The sequence below is a fragment of the Copadichromis virginalis genome, linkage group LG18, assembly GCF_057382275.1.
Source record: "Copadichromis virginalis isolate Kocher_CV1m ecotype Utaka linkage group LG18, C_Virginalis_male_GT1.1, whole genome shotgun sequence".
NCBI lineage: Eukaryota > Metazoa > Chordata > Actinopteri > Cichliformes > Cichlidae > Copadichromis > Copadichromis virginalis.
In genome coordinates this window covers 14,290,140-14,306,381 of record NC_140635.1, presented here as the reverse complement: position 1 = coordinate 14,306,381, position 16,242 = coordinate 14,290,140, and the positions used below count along the sequence as shown (strand labels likewise).

The window sequence follows — 16,242 nt, the reverse complement described above, 5'->3', positions numbered from 1 at the left end:
CTAAAAAAAAAATAGTTTGATCAGACAATCTCTTCTTGCACTGAGGATGCAACATCAAAACACAGAAGAAGCCTTTCTATATGCAAAAAAATCCCTATTTTCTTTGTAACACTCACTGAAACTGTCAAACTTTTTTGAGCAGAGTCACAGTCACAATACACAGTATATAACTGGTGGCCACAAGCAAACACTACAAAATAAGACTTCTGTTGCCCAGAACATAAACACTTAAAAGCACTTGAGTCTTAGTTTAGTAGTTTCAGTATCAAAAACAGCAATTGTCACACTGCCAGTGTACTTCAATGTAGTTCATTTACTGGAGGTAAAAACCACTGAATGTGAAATTCCTTTGTTTAAATCATCCTTTATACAAAAAACATAAACCTCTATACTTTAATACCATCAGTAACACAAATATATTAGAACTGCCAGCACAAATGTATTCAGGAGACCAATGCATGAGGAGTGAGGAGTGATCAGAGGCACTAAGTGTTCTGACTCATTAGTAGGTTGGCTCCAGCTCAAAGAGTGTAAGCCTGTTTGCTTTGAGGTGCACATTGTTTGAAATAAGACAAATTTAAGTACAACTTTATCCTACTATAAAATTAGCCTATGCAGAGGGAAAATTTACAGCTCAGCAGCATTTTAAAGGGATCACCTGATGCCTCCACTTTGCCTCCAAAGATTCAAACACGAACAAAACTTAAACTGTAACTGAACAAAAATTGTAAATGACATCAAAAAATCAAAACAAGTTTAATAGTTCAATGATTTTGTAGGTAATATGCCGGCTTGTACACATACACGAGAGACACGAGAGTTCTTCTTTACTGATGTTTACTGTGCTTCTCTTAACGTACACAGGTACACCGTAGAACTGGTGAATACAAATGTACAAGAAAATTATATTTCAGCATTAAAACATATTACAATATAAAATTCACAAAATATAAACAAACATACCACTTTGGCCTGCAAGTAGACAAACCGGTGTAATTGGAACTTAGGGCTTATTTCTTCTTTCTTAGCTTGACTTTTACACGGCTAGACCGTCACCATGCGCAGCTTCTCTGACCTTACTTCCCAAAACAGGAAGTGACCTCTGCCCTTACCTTATACTTACAAAATTAACTAGTTACTTTCCATGTATCAAATTAACTGTACACCAATCCAGTAGGCAAAAAAGGAAAATGTTAACATGCTCAACACAAAAATAAAACATACAAAATAAAATGCGTTAGTTACATTATCATTACAAGAGCTCCGCCTAGTGGTCAAATACTAACATTTCACCAACTGTTACACTCCCACCATCACACTATCGCAACAGCATGTGTGATCCTAAAGGAATTTGACCCAACAATGAACTTAGCGAAGGTCAACCAATAAACATTATGTTGAGTCTTTACTCTGCTTCAAGTAAAAGTATAGTCTTATGTATGGGTCTCTCTAAAATCGTCTTAGTTGTGTGCTTCCCCTTATTGTCTCTAGTAGAGTCACCGATGAGAAGCTTAACTTTTCTGACTCTGCCGTCAGCTCCTGGAGTGACTTCCACAACTTTGGCGAGTTTCCATTGATTTCTTGGAAGACAGTCTTCTTGTAATAACACAATGTCATTTATTTTTGCATTTCTTCTGTTTTTATTCCATTTGCTTCTCTGTTGCAAGTTTAACAGATATTCCTTTCTCCACCTTGTCCAAAATACATTCGCCAAATATTGTACTCGTTTCCATCTTTTCTGGAGGTAGAGATCTTCTTTAGCGAATTCTCCAGGTGGTGGTGAGATTACTGCTGACTTCATCGTCAAAATATGGTTGGGTGTCAACGGCTCCAGTCCTACAGGGTCGTTGATAGACTCTACAGTTAGTGGTCGACTGTTTACTATTGCCATAGCTTCATACATGAACGTTCTCAATGATGAAGTGTCTAATCTTGAAGCTGACTGGTCAAGAATGGATTTCAGAACATTTCTTATTGTCCGAATCTGCCTCTCCCAGACTCCTCCCATGTGGCTAGAAGCAGGTGGGTTGAAAACGAAAGTTATTCCCAGCTCTTTGACTTTCTCTTGAGTTGCTTGCGTTAGAAGCTCGTTTCTTGCACCGATAAAATTGGTGCCTTGATCACAATGCAGCTGACCTACGTTGCCACGTATTGCTATGAAACAACGGAGTGCATTGAGAAAACAGTCTGCACTGAGATCATCTAGAACTTCTATATGTATAGCTCTCGAGCACATACATGTAAACAAGAGTCCATATCTCTTCAAGTCTTTCCTCCCTTCTTTTACACAGAATGGTCCGAAGCAGTCCATACCGCTGTATGTAAATGGAGGGGTAGCTTCCAGTCTTTCTGGTGGCAGGTCGCCCATCCTTTGTTCTTGATTGCCTTTCCTGTACTTTCTACATTTGACACATTTGTATATAAATGACGATACTTCAGTACTGCAGCCAATTACCCATATGCCATTGGACCGTATCTCATTTACTGTCATCCCTCGGCCTTGATGATGCGTCTTCTCATGAAAATGTTTGATGAGCAGGTGCGACACATGATGTTTCTTTGGCAGAATGGCTGGGTGTTTGATGTTGGGATGGATTGATGCTTTTGTAAGTCTTCCTCCTACCCTCAAGATATTGTGTTGATCAAGGAATGGACTTAACTGAAGTAGCTTTGAGTGAGATGGTCTGACTTCCTCCTTATCCTTTATGATCTTAATTTCCTTTCCAAATGCTTCTTGTTGAACTGTCTGTATGATGAACTCCTCGGCTTCTTTCCTTTCTTCCAACGTAGTACTTTCATTGGACATTTCCTTTGAGTTCTTTGCATACTTTACACGTCGTCTTAATCTTGCAATTGCTTTCACAACTCTCATCCAATCTGAGAATTTTTCCAGTCGTTCTAAAATGGATTTCTCTTCTTTTGCCTTAACTGCGAATACCATTGTGACTTTGAGTTCTGGATCTTCGATACTGATCTCTTTCACTTTAGCATCTTCTTTTGGTAGTTCCTTTTGCCATAAAAAACTTGGTCCTGTGAACCAGTTGGACTGTACTAGTTCTTTTGTCATGACTCCACGTGACGCGTGATCTGCAGGATTTTGTTCAGAGGCAACATATCGCCATTGACTTGGTTCTGTACTTGATCTGATTCTCTGTATTCTGTTAGCAACGAATACATGAAAGCGCCTTGCGTCGTTGTTAATATAACCAAGGACAACTTTGGAATCAGTCCAGTAGTACTCCTGAATATTTTGGATCTCCAATTCTCTCTTTAGAAAGTCAGCTGCTCTCGTAGCTACTACAGCCGCAGAAAGCTCCAATCTTGGGATGGTTGTCACTTTAGTAGGAGCGACTCTTGCTTTACCCATCACAAGAGTGCACTGTACTTCTCCAAACTTGGTCACTGTTCTCAAGTATGAGCACACACCATAACCGGTTACACTGGCATCAGAAAAGCTGTGTAACTCATACTGCTTCACTTGGTCGGATGTTGATGGGACATAACAACGTGATATCTTTATGGAGGACAGGTTCTGGAGGTCTCTGAGCCAAGCTTCCCATTGAGGCTTGAGATCTTCTGGAAGCGGCTCGTCCCAGTCCAGCTTTTCCTGACACATTCTTTGGAGGAGTTTCTTACCAACTAAAATGAATGGAGCGACGAATCCAAGTGGGTCGAATATTGAGGCCACTGTCGAGAGCACTCCTCTTCTAGTGAAGGGGTTATTCTTTACAATCACCCTGAATTGAAAGGTGTCTGAGCTTACACACCATTGGACCCCTAAGGCTCTTTCTATCTTTGGCTCTCCTAGTGCCAGATCCAGATCAGTTGCTCCTGCTACACATTCTTCCTTTGGGATAGCAGCAATCACTTCCTTGCTGTTGCTAATGAACTTGTGCAGGTGCAGCTTACCCGTGGCACACAGTTCTCTAGCTTCCTTTACAAGTTGAATAGCTTCTTGCACTGAATCCACACTCACCAAACCGTCATCCACGTAGAAGTTGCGTTGCATGAACTTCACCGTGGCTTCACTGAACTTATTTTCACCTTGCGCAGCGACATGCTTGAATCCAAAGTTTGCGCATCCTGGTGAAGATGCTGCACCAAACAAGTGGACTCTCATGCGAAACACTGATGTGGACCTTTCCATGTTACCATCCTCCCACCATAGGAATCGGAGGTAATCTTGATCCTTTGGGGCAACATGAAACTGGTGAAACATGCGCTCCACGTCACACATGACAGCTACACGTCCTGTCCTGAAACGACACAGAACTCCAACAAGAGTATTTGTGAGGTCAGGTCCTGACAGGAGATGCTCGTTGAGCGATGTATTCTGGAACCTTGCAGAGCAATCAAAGACGACGCGGATCTTATTTGGCTTCTGCGGATGGTAGACGCCATGGTGAGGAATGTACCATGCTGGTTGATTATTTAGCTCAGCCTCTGGCACTTTCTCTGCGTCACCTCTCTTTATGATGTCTTGCATGAAAGTCACGTAGTCCTTGTAGTAGCGCTCGTCTTTTCTGAGACGCCTTTCTAAACACTTCAGTCTGTGTTCTGCACAAAGTTTGTTGTTTGGCAAGTCAGGTCTTTCTTGTCTGAAGGGTAGTGGCATAGTGGTGATGTAGATTAAGAGGATTTGATAAGCTATGGGTTGGTTTACTTCTGAGGGGGGGGGAGACGTAAGGAGGGACACCATCTGGGAATTTTTTTTGAGTGCCACGGACCTGCGATTTTTTATGTTTTCATGTTCTTTTGTTTTTTTGTTTGTTTTTTTTTTTTTTTTTTTTTTTTTTTTTTTTCTCGTGTTTGGTTTTGTTGTTGGTTTTGATGGTATGGTACCAATTGTCCTGTATAGACCTAATTTTTGGATCATTGGGTTGTCTCATGTTACTGGCTCTAAGAGTTGTTATATGGGTAAATGGGATATTCCTCTGGATAAATTTGTATAATAATTCGGCTCACATGGTGTTATGGAGTTATGTAAAATTGTGTCGTGGAATATAGCGGGTTGTCATAATGTTATTAAAAGGAAGAAAATCCTCACATATCTGAAACAGAAAAAGACTGATATAGCCCTGATTCAGGAGACCCATCTTGATGAGGCCGAATCAGTAAAGCTTAAAAGAGACTGGGTGGCGCAAGTTTATTTTAGTGCATTTTCGGCTAGAAAAAGAGGGGTGGTCATATTGATTAGAAGAAACTTGGATTTTCAGGTCTTTAAGCATTATACAGATCAGGAGGGTAGATGGGTGGTTTTGGATGCATGTTTACAGGGGCGGAAAATGACATTGGTCAATATATATGCTCCTAATTCTCCTCAGCCACAATTTTTTCATGAAGTCTGTAACATGGTGCGGACTATAGGTAACACACACATTGTAATTGGGGGAGATTTTAACCGGGTCAGGGATGTCTTATTGGATAAATCTTCTTGTACTGGACTAAGCAAGGACCCAACAAACGCTGCGGTGGACGTGATGTCAGAGGAACTGAGTCTAGTAGATATATGGAGACTTCTTCATCCTCAAGAAAGAGATTATACCTTTTTTTCGCATCCTCACTCAACCTACTCCAGGATAGATTACTTTTTGGTGTCCCGTTCTTTGGCAAGTCAAACTATTGGGTCCTCTATTGGTAACATTGCTATATCGGATCATGCTCCCATTGACCTTGTTCTTACTGACACTGATAATATTAAACCGTCACCTAGGTGGCGCTTGAATAACTCAATACTGAAGAATAAGGGTCATTGCGAATGTATAAGGGAAATGATAAAGGAGTTTTGGTTGTACAATGAGGGCTCTATTGACGACGTTGGAATGACCTGGGATGCTTTTAAGGCCTATTTGAGGGGGCGCCTTATTCAATATTGCTCCTTGATTAAAAAAGCTGAGAGGGATAAGCTGATGAAGTTGGAACAGGATATCAAGGAGCTTGAAAAACAACATATGTTGCTCCCAGAGAGGGACTTATGGAACAAATTAATTAAATTTAAATTTGAGATGAATAGCATATTGGAGAAAAAAGTGGAATATGCAATGTTTTGTCTAAATCAGAAGTACTTTGAACAAGGGGAGAGAACAGGTAAAATGTTGGCACACAGGGTTAAGCAGATAAAATCTAGTAACCTTATACCATCTATTTTTGATCCTAGTAATAATAATAAGTTGACTACTAGTAAAAAAGAAATAAATGATATTTTTACTAAATATTATCAGGAGCTGTACACTTCTAATGGACTGGTGGAGGAACAGAGGCTGTCAGATTTCTTCTCTTCTATTAAAATTCCCAGCTTGTCGGAAGATCAAAGAAGTATATTAGAAGGTAAGATTACATTAATTGAAGTTAAGCAGGCAATCGGCAGCCTTAGAGTGGGTAAATCTCCAGGTAATGATGGATTTCCATCAGATTTTTATAAGGTGTTTGTGGACGAACTAGCTCCAAGACTACTGTCGGTATATCAAGATGCGTTTCAAAGAGGGAGACTACCGTTTAGTATGCGATCGGCAGTGATCACGTTATTACATAAAAAAGGGAAAGACCCACAGCATTGTGGGAATTATCGCCCAATTTCATTAATTAATGTGGATGAAAAAATTATTTCTAAGATATTAGCTTTTAGGCTTGAAAAAGTTCTTCCGTATTTGGTGCATAGGGATCAGGTCGGTTTTGTGAAAAATAGAAGCTCTGCGGATAATCTACGTAGGTTATTGCATATACTCTGGAAGAGCAGGACTAAGCTAGACCCTGTCGTTGCCTTCTCTTTGGACGCAGAGAAAGCTTTTGATAAAGTTGAGTATCCTTTTCTGTTTCATACCTTGAAGAGATTTGGTTTCGGTCCCTTTTTTAGGCAGTGGATTCAGGTGGTATACACAGATCCAATGGCTACAGTTATTACCAATGGGATAATGTCACCCTCATTTTCGTTAAGTCGGGGTACTAGACAAGGTTCACCCTTATCACCTCTCATTTTTGCTCTGTTTTTGGAGCCTTTAGCCATAGCTTTACGTGAATGTAAGAAAATTAGAGGGGTGGATTTGGGTCAAGAAGAACATAAAACTTTTTTGTATGCAGATGATATGTTACTGATTTCAACTAACCCAGAACAGGCCGTTCCTGCAATTTCCTCAATTATTGATTCTTTCTCTGTAATCTCTGGATACACTATAAATTGGTCTAAGTCTGAAGCTATGCCTATTTCTAAATTGTGTCCGCCTGCTATGAGGAGTTCATGGCATTTCAAGTGGATGCCCGAGGGTCTGACTTATTTGGGGATTAAATTGACCCCTGGTTTAGACAACATAATGAAAGTAAATATTTCCCCAGTGATTCAAAGCATCCGTTCGCTGTTGCAGAATTGGGTTAAAATAAATCTGTCCCTTTTGGGCAGAATTAATTTGGTGAAGATGATTATTGCCCCTAAACTTCAGTACTTTCTTCACATGTTACCGATAGCAGTCCCACATAATTTGCTAAAGCTTTATAATACATGTGTAGAGGGTTTTGTGTGGGCAGGTAAAAAGCCATTGTTCAATCGGTCTAAATTATATGCTGCTAAAGAGAGTGGTGGGTTGGCATTGTCTAAGATGGTCTGGTATCATTATGCTTTCTCCCTCTCTCAGTTAGTTAAGATACATAATTCCTCTACTGATAAGCCATCATGGGTTGGGATTGAGGAAAGTCTTGTGGCCCCTTCGTCTTTAGAGGCCTTCCTTACTCAGAAGGGAAGGCCAGTACCGTTTAAAGATCCAGTACTGTCTTTCATGCAAGAGACCTGGCTTAGAGCTCACCAATATACCAACAGCAGCCCTTATCTCACCGCTAGAGCCTCTATTTGGTATAATAAGAAAGTATTAATAGGTAAGAAACCGGTCTGGTGGGAGGCCTGGGCTAGGACAGGTATTAATCAGATGGGGGACCTATTTGGGCAGACTGGCATGAAATCGTTTGCAGAAATCAGACGAGAATTCAATTTGGATCCAAGGGAAATTTGGAGGTTTTTTCAAATAAGACATTGTATTAAAGCCATTTTGAAAAATAATCTAGACCCTCCATCTAGTGTTCAGAAGATGTTTGCAACCCCTGACAATAACAGAATCAGGGCATCTAAATTTTATGGGAGCTTCAGAGAGGCACACGCTCCCAGTTTGGGGGGACTGAGGCGGGGTTGGGAGAAAGATCTGGGTATCCAGATCTCAGAGGACAGTTGGAAGATGCTGATCTCATCATGGTATGTTTGCTCACCTGAAACACAGTCTCAACTTATCCAGTACAAGTTGCTTCACAGAAACTATTGGACACCCAGTAAATTAGTCAGGTTGAAGCTCGCAGATAAGGACATCTGTTGGAAATGTCAGCAGGAAGTCGGGACTCTAGTTCATATGTTGTATACATGTCGGAAAAATGATTATTTGTGGGATGGGATCATCAACTTGGTGAATGATATTTTTAAACTTAATCTTTCTAAATCTCCAGCTATATGCGTCCTGGGCCTACTACCTGACGATAACATTCTCTCAAAAAAACAGAGATTGTGGATGCGTCTGGCTTTTATAACTGGTTGCAGGGTAATTCTTAGGCATTGGAAGTCATCCAGCCCCTGTTCTTTCAAGGAATGGACCGAACAAATGTCTAGGATGGCATCATATGAACGGGTTATGTATAGAATGAAGGGAAGAGAAGATATTTTTGAGCAGGTCTGGGGTCCCTTTTTGCGGTACATTGACAATGTCTCTTAGACATTATGATAAATGGTCTCTTAGAGGGATATTTCATGTGTCATTGGTATTTTGGTTGTTGTCTTTTTTTTTTTTTTTTTTTTTTTTTTTTTTTTTTTGCACCAGGGGGTTTTACCCTTATTCGTTTTTGTTTTTGCTGATGTTTTCCAGGAGGCGGTGTATCATTTTGTTTCTCCTGGGTTTTATTTATTTTATTTATTTATTTATTTATGTAATTTTTTTTTTTTTTTTTTTTTTTTTTGTTTGTTAGTGTGTTGTTTGTTTGCTTGTCTTAGTTTGTTTGTTTGTTTAGAAACGGACAGAGAACTGACAGTATGATTATTGCAGTTGTATATTTATTTATTAATGTCTCTGTCCATCCAAAAATATTAATAAAAAAAAAAAAAAAAAAAAAAAATGAAGGGTAGTGGCATTTCAAAGTGGCCATCTTGCCTTTGTTTGATGCCTTCTTTTACTTTGGCTAGAAACAGTAGATCTTCTTGTGACATTGACTCTTCTTCAACACCTTTTTCAACAAAGTCCATCTCTAGCACATTAAGTATCTCGGCTGGAGTAAGTATTTCTTTGACTTTGTTTCTGCTTACAAAGTGAACTTCCGTTTTGAGCTTGTGAGCTGGTCCTACAGCTGGCAAGACTTGTCTAACAATAACACGATGGCTTACTCCTATTTCATCTTCACAATCACCTTCAGAGTCACTGTAGCCAATGATGCTCCAGCCAAGCAAAGATTTCTGTGCAAATGGCTGGTCTCGATCACCACTGACCACCGCTAGAGGGAGCAATGCTTGAGGACAGTTATATCCGATCAGTAGTCCAACTTCACAATCAAGCTTGGGAGCCATCTCCTTTGATAAATGTTTCAAATGTGACCAATTCTCTGCTGTTTTGTTTGTGGGAATATGTGATCTGTTAGCAGGAATGTAGTCTCTGGTATAGCTTGTTGGTAGTTTGATTCTCGTTTCAGAGTAAATGCCTCTTACTTGTAAGTCCTTTAACTTGCTGCTTGAAACAACTTTTGTTTTGGACGTTATAGTGGAAATCTTGAGTTTAACTGGCTCTAACATGGCATTGAGCGACTGAGCTGTGTCTTTCAAGATGAAAGTGGTGTCACTTTGAGTATCGAGCAAAGCATACACCAACTTTTCATTCTCTGGTTCATCCACAGTGGATACATAAACTGGGATAACTGAGGAAGTACAACCTTTTGACTTTTGTTGCACAACTCTGTTGGATGTAACTTGGTTAGATACTTGCTCTTGTACTTCAGAAACCTCTGTTTCCTGGTTAGCCTTAAATTGTTGTTGGCTATTCTTTCTTTGTTCCTTGTCTCTTTTCTCTCTGTCTTGATGTAGACAAGTTGGGTGAGGCTTTTGGCATTTGTCACACACACTTCTGGAAGTGCAGTTCTTAGAGTTATGACCAGTCCTGAGGCAACCAAAGCACAGTTTTTCAGACTGCACAAACTTTACTCTCTCTTCAACTGACTTGTCCATTATCTTGTGACATTTCTGAAGCGTGTGACCAGGTTTCTTACAAAAAAGACATGTGACATTTGTCCTTTCACTAGAGCTTGTACCAAGTGACTTAGCATTCAGCATGTAGTTTCTTTTGGGCTTTTCTTTGAACGCATACTTGTCTTGTTCAGTTGGCTTTATTGCAGGCAGAGAAGTGATAGGATTACATGCAATTCTTGCTTCTTTATTCAGGAATTTGACAAAATGACTAAAATCTGGGAACATTCTGTGTTCATCTTGAAACTCTGTCACCATTCTGTTCCACCGTGCACTTAGCCAATCAGGCAGCTTTGCAGCTATCCTCTGATTTTCCACGCAGTCATGCAAAACTTGTAAACCTTGGACATAAGGTATGGCTGACTCAACACTGCTTAGAAAATCTGCAAACTCACGTAGATCTTTAGTGTCTTTGTTGTTAATTTTTGGCCATGACTGAATCTTGTCACGATATGATTTGCCTATCACAAAGGGATCTCCAAACCTGTCGTTGAGTATCTCCCAGGCAGCATGATAAGCGGTGTCTGTTCCAACCAGAAAGTGTCCTTCAATAGCCTTCTTCGCTGAACCTCCAACATACTTTCTCAGGAAGAATAGCTTTTCTTGAATTGGCAGATTCTTGCGGTCAACTAATGTTTGAAAAGACAACTTCCAGTCATTATACTGCAGCGGATCACCTGTGAAGACTGGAGGCTCTGGGATTGGGATTCTGTTTGCAGTGATAGCTTCAGCGAGCATCCTTACAAGATCAGTGGAGGGTGTTTCATTTGCACTACGAATTGCTGTTTGAGGGACAGAGGCTTGGAGAGGTGCAGTTTGTTGCGGAGCTCTAACTTGAGAGGGGATGAATGGTTTCGAGTTCACATTTGGAAAGCTTGGTTGCGGGAAGGAACTATCTTGTCTTACTTGGGAATGAACAGGAGATTTGTCTTCATCCTCACTGTTCACACTTTCAGCATACACTTTCAATCTTGCTTGTGCTGCATTACGCTTTTGCAATTCTCTCAAAAGTTCCACTTCCTTTCTCTTTTCATCTAACCTTGTCTTTATTGAGGTGCTCTCAGTTAGAAATTGAGCTCTTTTCCTTGCATCCTCAACTTCAAGTTCTCTGATTTCTTCCTCACACTGATGCTGTGTTTTCATTATTTTAATGACTTCTTCTGTAGCTGCTACATCAGCTGCAGCTTCTTGTCTTTGTTGTAGTGTGACCAGAGATGATTGCTTTGACATTCCAGAGATAGACCTTGACTTATATGTGATCCTTGAAGAAGCGCTGGATGAACTGCTGTCATACACGGACTCTGAATCAGGCCAGGGTATACTATTTGGATTACCATCTTCTTCTAAAAGGCACCGAGCCTTTGCTCTGGCAGTTTCACTGATAGCCATGCACACATCACATCTTCTGCTCATTTCAATATCAGGACTTTGTATTTTTCTGATCTCATCATGAATGTTACAGATGTCAGTCATACTAGTGTCTATAACACTTACAGCTTCAGGTATTAACTCAATGTCTTTACTCTTCACCATTCTTTTCAATAAGTTTATGTGGTATTTCCACTTCTTGTAAACTCGCTCAAAATTGTTTGTCAAGTCATTTAACTTGGCTTCTTGTAAGGATTGTCCCTTTTCAGTAAGAGTGCGTGTGCGCTGGCTTCTGCGTAAGCTTTCTGACTGTGTGCCTTCAGTAAATACTGAGCACTGTGGAGTTTCTTCTCCATTTGTCTGCTCTTTACTTTCATCATTTTGAAAATTATCATCAGCATTTTCTTCTTCAGTGGGCTGTATTGCATCTTCATTTTCATCTGCCATGTTGTCTTAATAGTATTTTCACTTGACTTTAACATTTACTTGATAAATCTTGATTTTAGCTGCTCCTTAATATGAAAGGTCACTTTGAATTTCAAATGGAACTGAGGCTTGATAACAATTTACAAGTGCTTTGTTACTTCCAAGACACGGACTTTTGTGCTTGCTTGACTATTTTTCACTTGTTAGCTTGCTTCTTTACGTATTCAATGCATTTGCTGGAGCATGTGATACTTCTCTTGCTAGTAGCTTCTCTTGCTAGTAGCGTCTCTTGCTAGTAGCGTCGGTCCAACCATCTCGTTGCCTTCTCCGGAGCAGTGGAGTGTTCTACTATGCCGGCTTGTACACAGACACGAGAGTTCTTCTTTACTGATGTTTACTGTGCTTCTCTTAACGTACACAGGTACACCGTAGAACTGGTGAATACAAATGTACAAGAAAATTATATTTCAGCATTAAAACATATTACAATATAAAATTCACAAAATATAAACAAACATACCACTTTGGCCTGCAAGTAGACAAACCGGTGTAATTGGAACTTAGGGCTTATTTCTTCTTTCTTAGCTTGACTTTTACACGGCTAGACCGTCACCATGCGCAGCTTCTCTGACCTTACTTCCCAAAACAGGAAGTGACCTCTGCCCTTACCTTATACTTACAAAATTAACTAGTTACTTTCCATGTATCAAATTAACTGTACACCAATCCAGTAGGCAAAAAAGGAAAATGTTAACATGCTCAACACAAAAATAAAACATACAAAATAAAATGCGTTAGTTACATTATCATTACAAGAGCTCCGCCTAGTGGTCAAATACTAACATTTCACCAACTGTTACAGGTAAGTTTGAATAATGTCTATACCTGAAAGTATGTGGAAGATGCTGTCACCTCAGTTGCCCAAATAACTATTATTATCACTTGCATGCTGATAACAGCTTGCATGTTGTGGTCATGTCTAGTAGTTAAAAAAAAAAACTTCTGTGCGATCAAATAAATGCTTTGTCCTGGCAAAGAGAAACTATCACTTGTTGTCAGTCATGATAACAAACTAAACGTTATGAGTCTTATCAAGCTAAAAGACTTTGTACGCCGTGGGGAAATGATGAGACCTGTGCAATGATGGCACAGCATCTTACCTCTCTGTCTCAGCTGCCTGGACAGGACAGGACTTACCTGTCACTGATCGGCAGACTGCTGCACAGGCTACAACATAAAAAAGTGTTTTTTATATTACAGGTAGTAACCTTCACACATGCAAATTAACTCTCGCACAGGCAAAATTTAATTTGCTAGTACTAAAGTGAATTATCGCTCATCCTCACTTTTGTTATCATTCAATGTGTTCCATACTAGCTCTAGGAGCACATAAAGGTTGGCTTTGTGTTATTTTTAGTGGGTCGGTCATGGACAGAACTTTGATGCTGATCCTGTCAGGCCTGCAGGCTTTCCTGCTCATCATTGCCTTTACTTCTTCTGCTCCTGCAGCTGCTCTGGTCACAGTGGGTAGTTTCACAACAGCATTCAAACATGAAATGACAGTCAGTCGTATTTAAAATATATAGATGATAATGCGCTAATAACATTAAAAAAATTATATCTGCTATGTGCAATTATATATTTGTGATGAAGAGGGAAGTTTAGAAAAGCTAGTGTAAGACTGAGTAGAACAGAAGAGACAGTTCTGTTGTCTAGATTGAGAGCATGTGGCTGGTAAACATGTTTGGTTTTGACAGTTTTATACTTTAATAATTAACTGTTCATAAATCTATATATATCATATTTCAGTAAAGACCTGAATCTATTCTTGCAAGCTTTGATATGTAACATGTTAAACCTATCTACAAGAAAATCTGTTTGCTTTGTAACACCAACAGTCAGAGCATATCCACAATATGTTACTAGTGTTCAGTAAGACTGGGGGGGGGGGGGGGGGTCTTTGTCAAGCAAAGATCAAAGTCATCAATAAGAACAGGATGGACAAAACTGGTACATGTACACTACAAGACTGATAAAGTGAGGGGGACTGCAGGGGAACTAATCAGCATGTGAATGATGGTGGAGTGTGGAGTGAACAACTGAGGACCTCTGGTGGGTGAAATCGGTGTTGCAAGGAAACAGTCATAAATGACCAACAAGGGTATGACAGAAATATTCAGCACAGACCAAACTGGCTTACATAATTGATGAGGCTGTGCTCATGTCATATGTGCCACCCCTACATGTCATATGTAAAGATTAAAAACTGCACTCAAAATGTAATGCAATGTACATAAAATTTGAGTTTCACACTGTAATAATACATAAATTAATAGACAACCAGCTCCAAAACTACACTTTTGATTTCAAAATAATTCATTAAGGAAGAAAATATGGCAGAAGAATTGGAAAACAAACATTTTTCGATTAACATGATTTTTAAAAAATGGACATCATGACGTGGGCGTCGTGTAATTTTCATCAAGATTCAGAAAACAGTCTGCAAGTGAGCACAAAAGCAGAGTCAGTCTGACTTATTTTTAGTTGGTCTGTCTTTATTTTTAACTATTGTATACAAAGTGAAGCATTTTGAGGTAACATCCTTTCACATATACACATATACATTCCTCGGAGTTGTTAAATTTGTTGATATTTACGTGTCTTGCATTAGCCTAAGTCAGGGGTAGGCAACTCCAGGCCTCTGGTGCTGGTGCCATTCAGGTTTTAAATCTCACCCTGGGTCAACACACCTGAATCAAATGCTTAGTTCATTACCAGGCCTCTGGTGAACTTCATGACATGTTGAGGAGGTCATTTAGAAATTTGAATGAGCAGTGCTGGATCAAGGACATATAAAACCTGCAGGACAGCGGCATTCAAGGCCTGGAGTTGCCTACCCCTGGCCTAAGATGTTGTAGTGGTCGGTCTTAGTGTATCTATGTACTATGACCAAAAGATGGAGTCAGTCCACCTTTATTTTCATTCAGTATAGTTTGTTGCATGCACAATAGAGTATTTATTTGGAGACGTTGACACAGATAACAATTTACCTAAAAACTGTCTTTAATAAACATCAAAACAAAGCAGAAGCCTTGTTTATTAATTTATTTATTATCAGCTAATGAATATAATCAAAGGAAAAATGTGGTAAATACTCTAACTTTAGTCTTGCTAAACTCACTGTAACTTTCCATCTTGTTTATAGTCATATTCAGGATGTGATATGAAACATATTATCCAATATTTCTTATGCAAAAGCTACTGGAAAATTACATGTTTACCATTTACAATTTTTCTTGTAAAAACCTAAATACACTCTTACTGCTTCCAGGTGTGTCTTACACAATGCCAAGGAGGAAAAACATCAGCAATAATCCTAGAGACGCTGCGGTTGCTTCCTATCAATCTGGGAAGGATTAAACACCATTTCTAAATAATAAGTCCATCATTTTTCCAGACGTGGCTGTCTGAATAAGTTCACTGCAAGGCCAATCATGCAGACAAACTTCAGATAAAGAAAAAAAGAGCCTCAGACTCTAGAGACATTAGTTAACATTTTAAATGTATGCTAATAAGTACAGTTTGGTTTGTTTGGAGTGGTTTCTGTCACAGTTACATCAAAAAGGGCCCAGATGCAGAAGCCATGGACAACAAGGAAACAAAACTAAGCTTTAATTAGGTCAGGTATAGAAACAAAATAAAACAAAATCCAGAGTGAAAAAGGGACTGTGAACATCCTCATGAGACCCACAGAGGAACAAACCCAGCTTATCTGACGAAGATATAATGAATGACGCCACTATACATACACACAAGGTAATCAGAGGAAGTAAACACAACTGGGGGAAACAGGGCACAGGCGAACAGGATCTAGAGAACAACAAAGGGGAGTAAGACTAAATGCAAAACACAGGATCGTGACAGCTGCCAGGAGAGAGCCGCGTCTTTCTAAAAGGAACATGGCAGCACAGGGACAATGTCCTCTAGTGAGACAAGACCAAAGTGGAGACATTCGGACATCATGCACAGCCCTGTGTTTGGCAAAATCACACACAGAATATCAACACAAGGATCTCATACCAACGTTTAAGCATGTTGATGGTGGGGTGATGGTTTGGGCTTGTTTTGTAGCCGCAGGAGCTGGGCACCTATCAGTTACTGAGTTGATTAGAACTCAAATATATGAGAAAGTGTAG

At 39.6% G+C, this 16,242-nt stretch overlaps 1 protein-coding gene across 1 annotated transcript; it reads right to left on the bottom strand.

Moving 5' to 3' along the window:
* Nucleotides 1-792: 792 nt before the first annotated feature.
* LOC146687466 (uncharacterized) lies at nucleotides 793-4,615 on the bottom strand. Its single transcript, XM_085439528.1, has 2 exons — nucleotides 964-4,615; nucleotides 793-877 (listed from the first exon to the last, which is right to left on the bottom strand). Exon 1 carries the CDS (start codon nucleotides 4,613-4,615, stop codon nucleotides 1,406-1,408), a length of 3,210 nt encoding a protein of 1,069 aa, XP_085295654.1. The 3' UTR covers nucleotides 793-877; nucleotides 964-1,405.
* Between the last annotated feature and the right edge of the window lie 11,627 nt (nucleotides 4,616-16,242).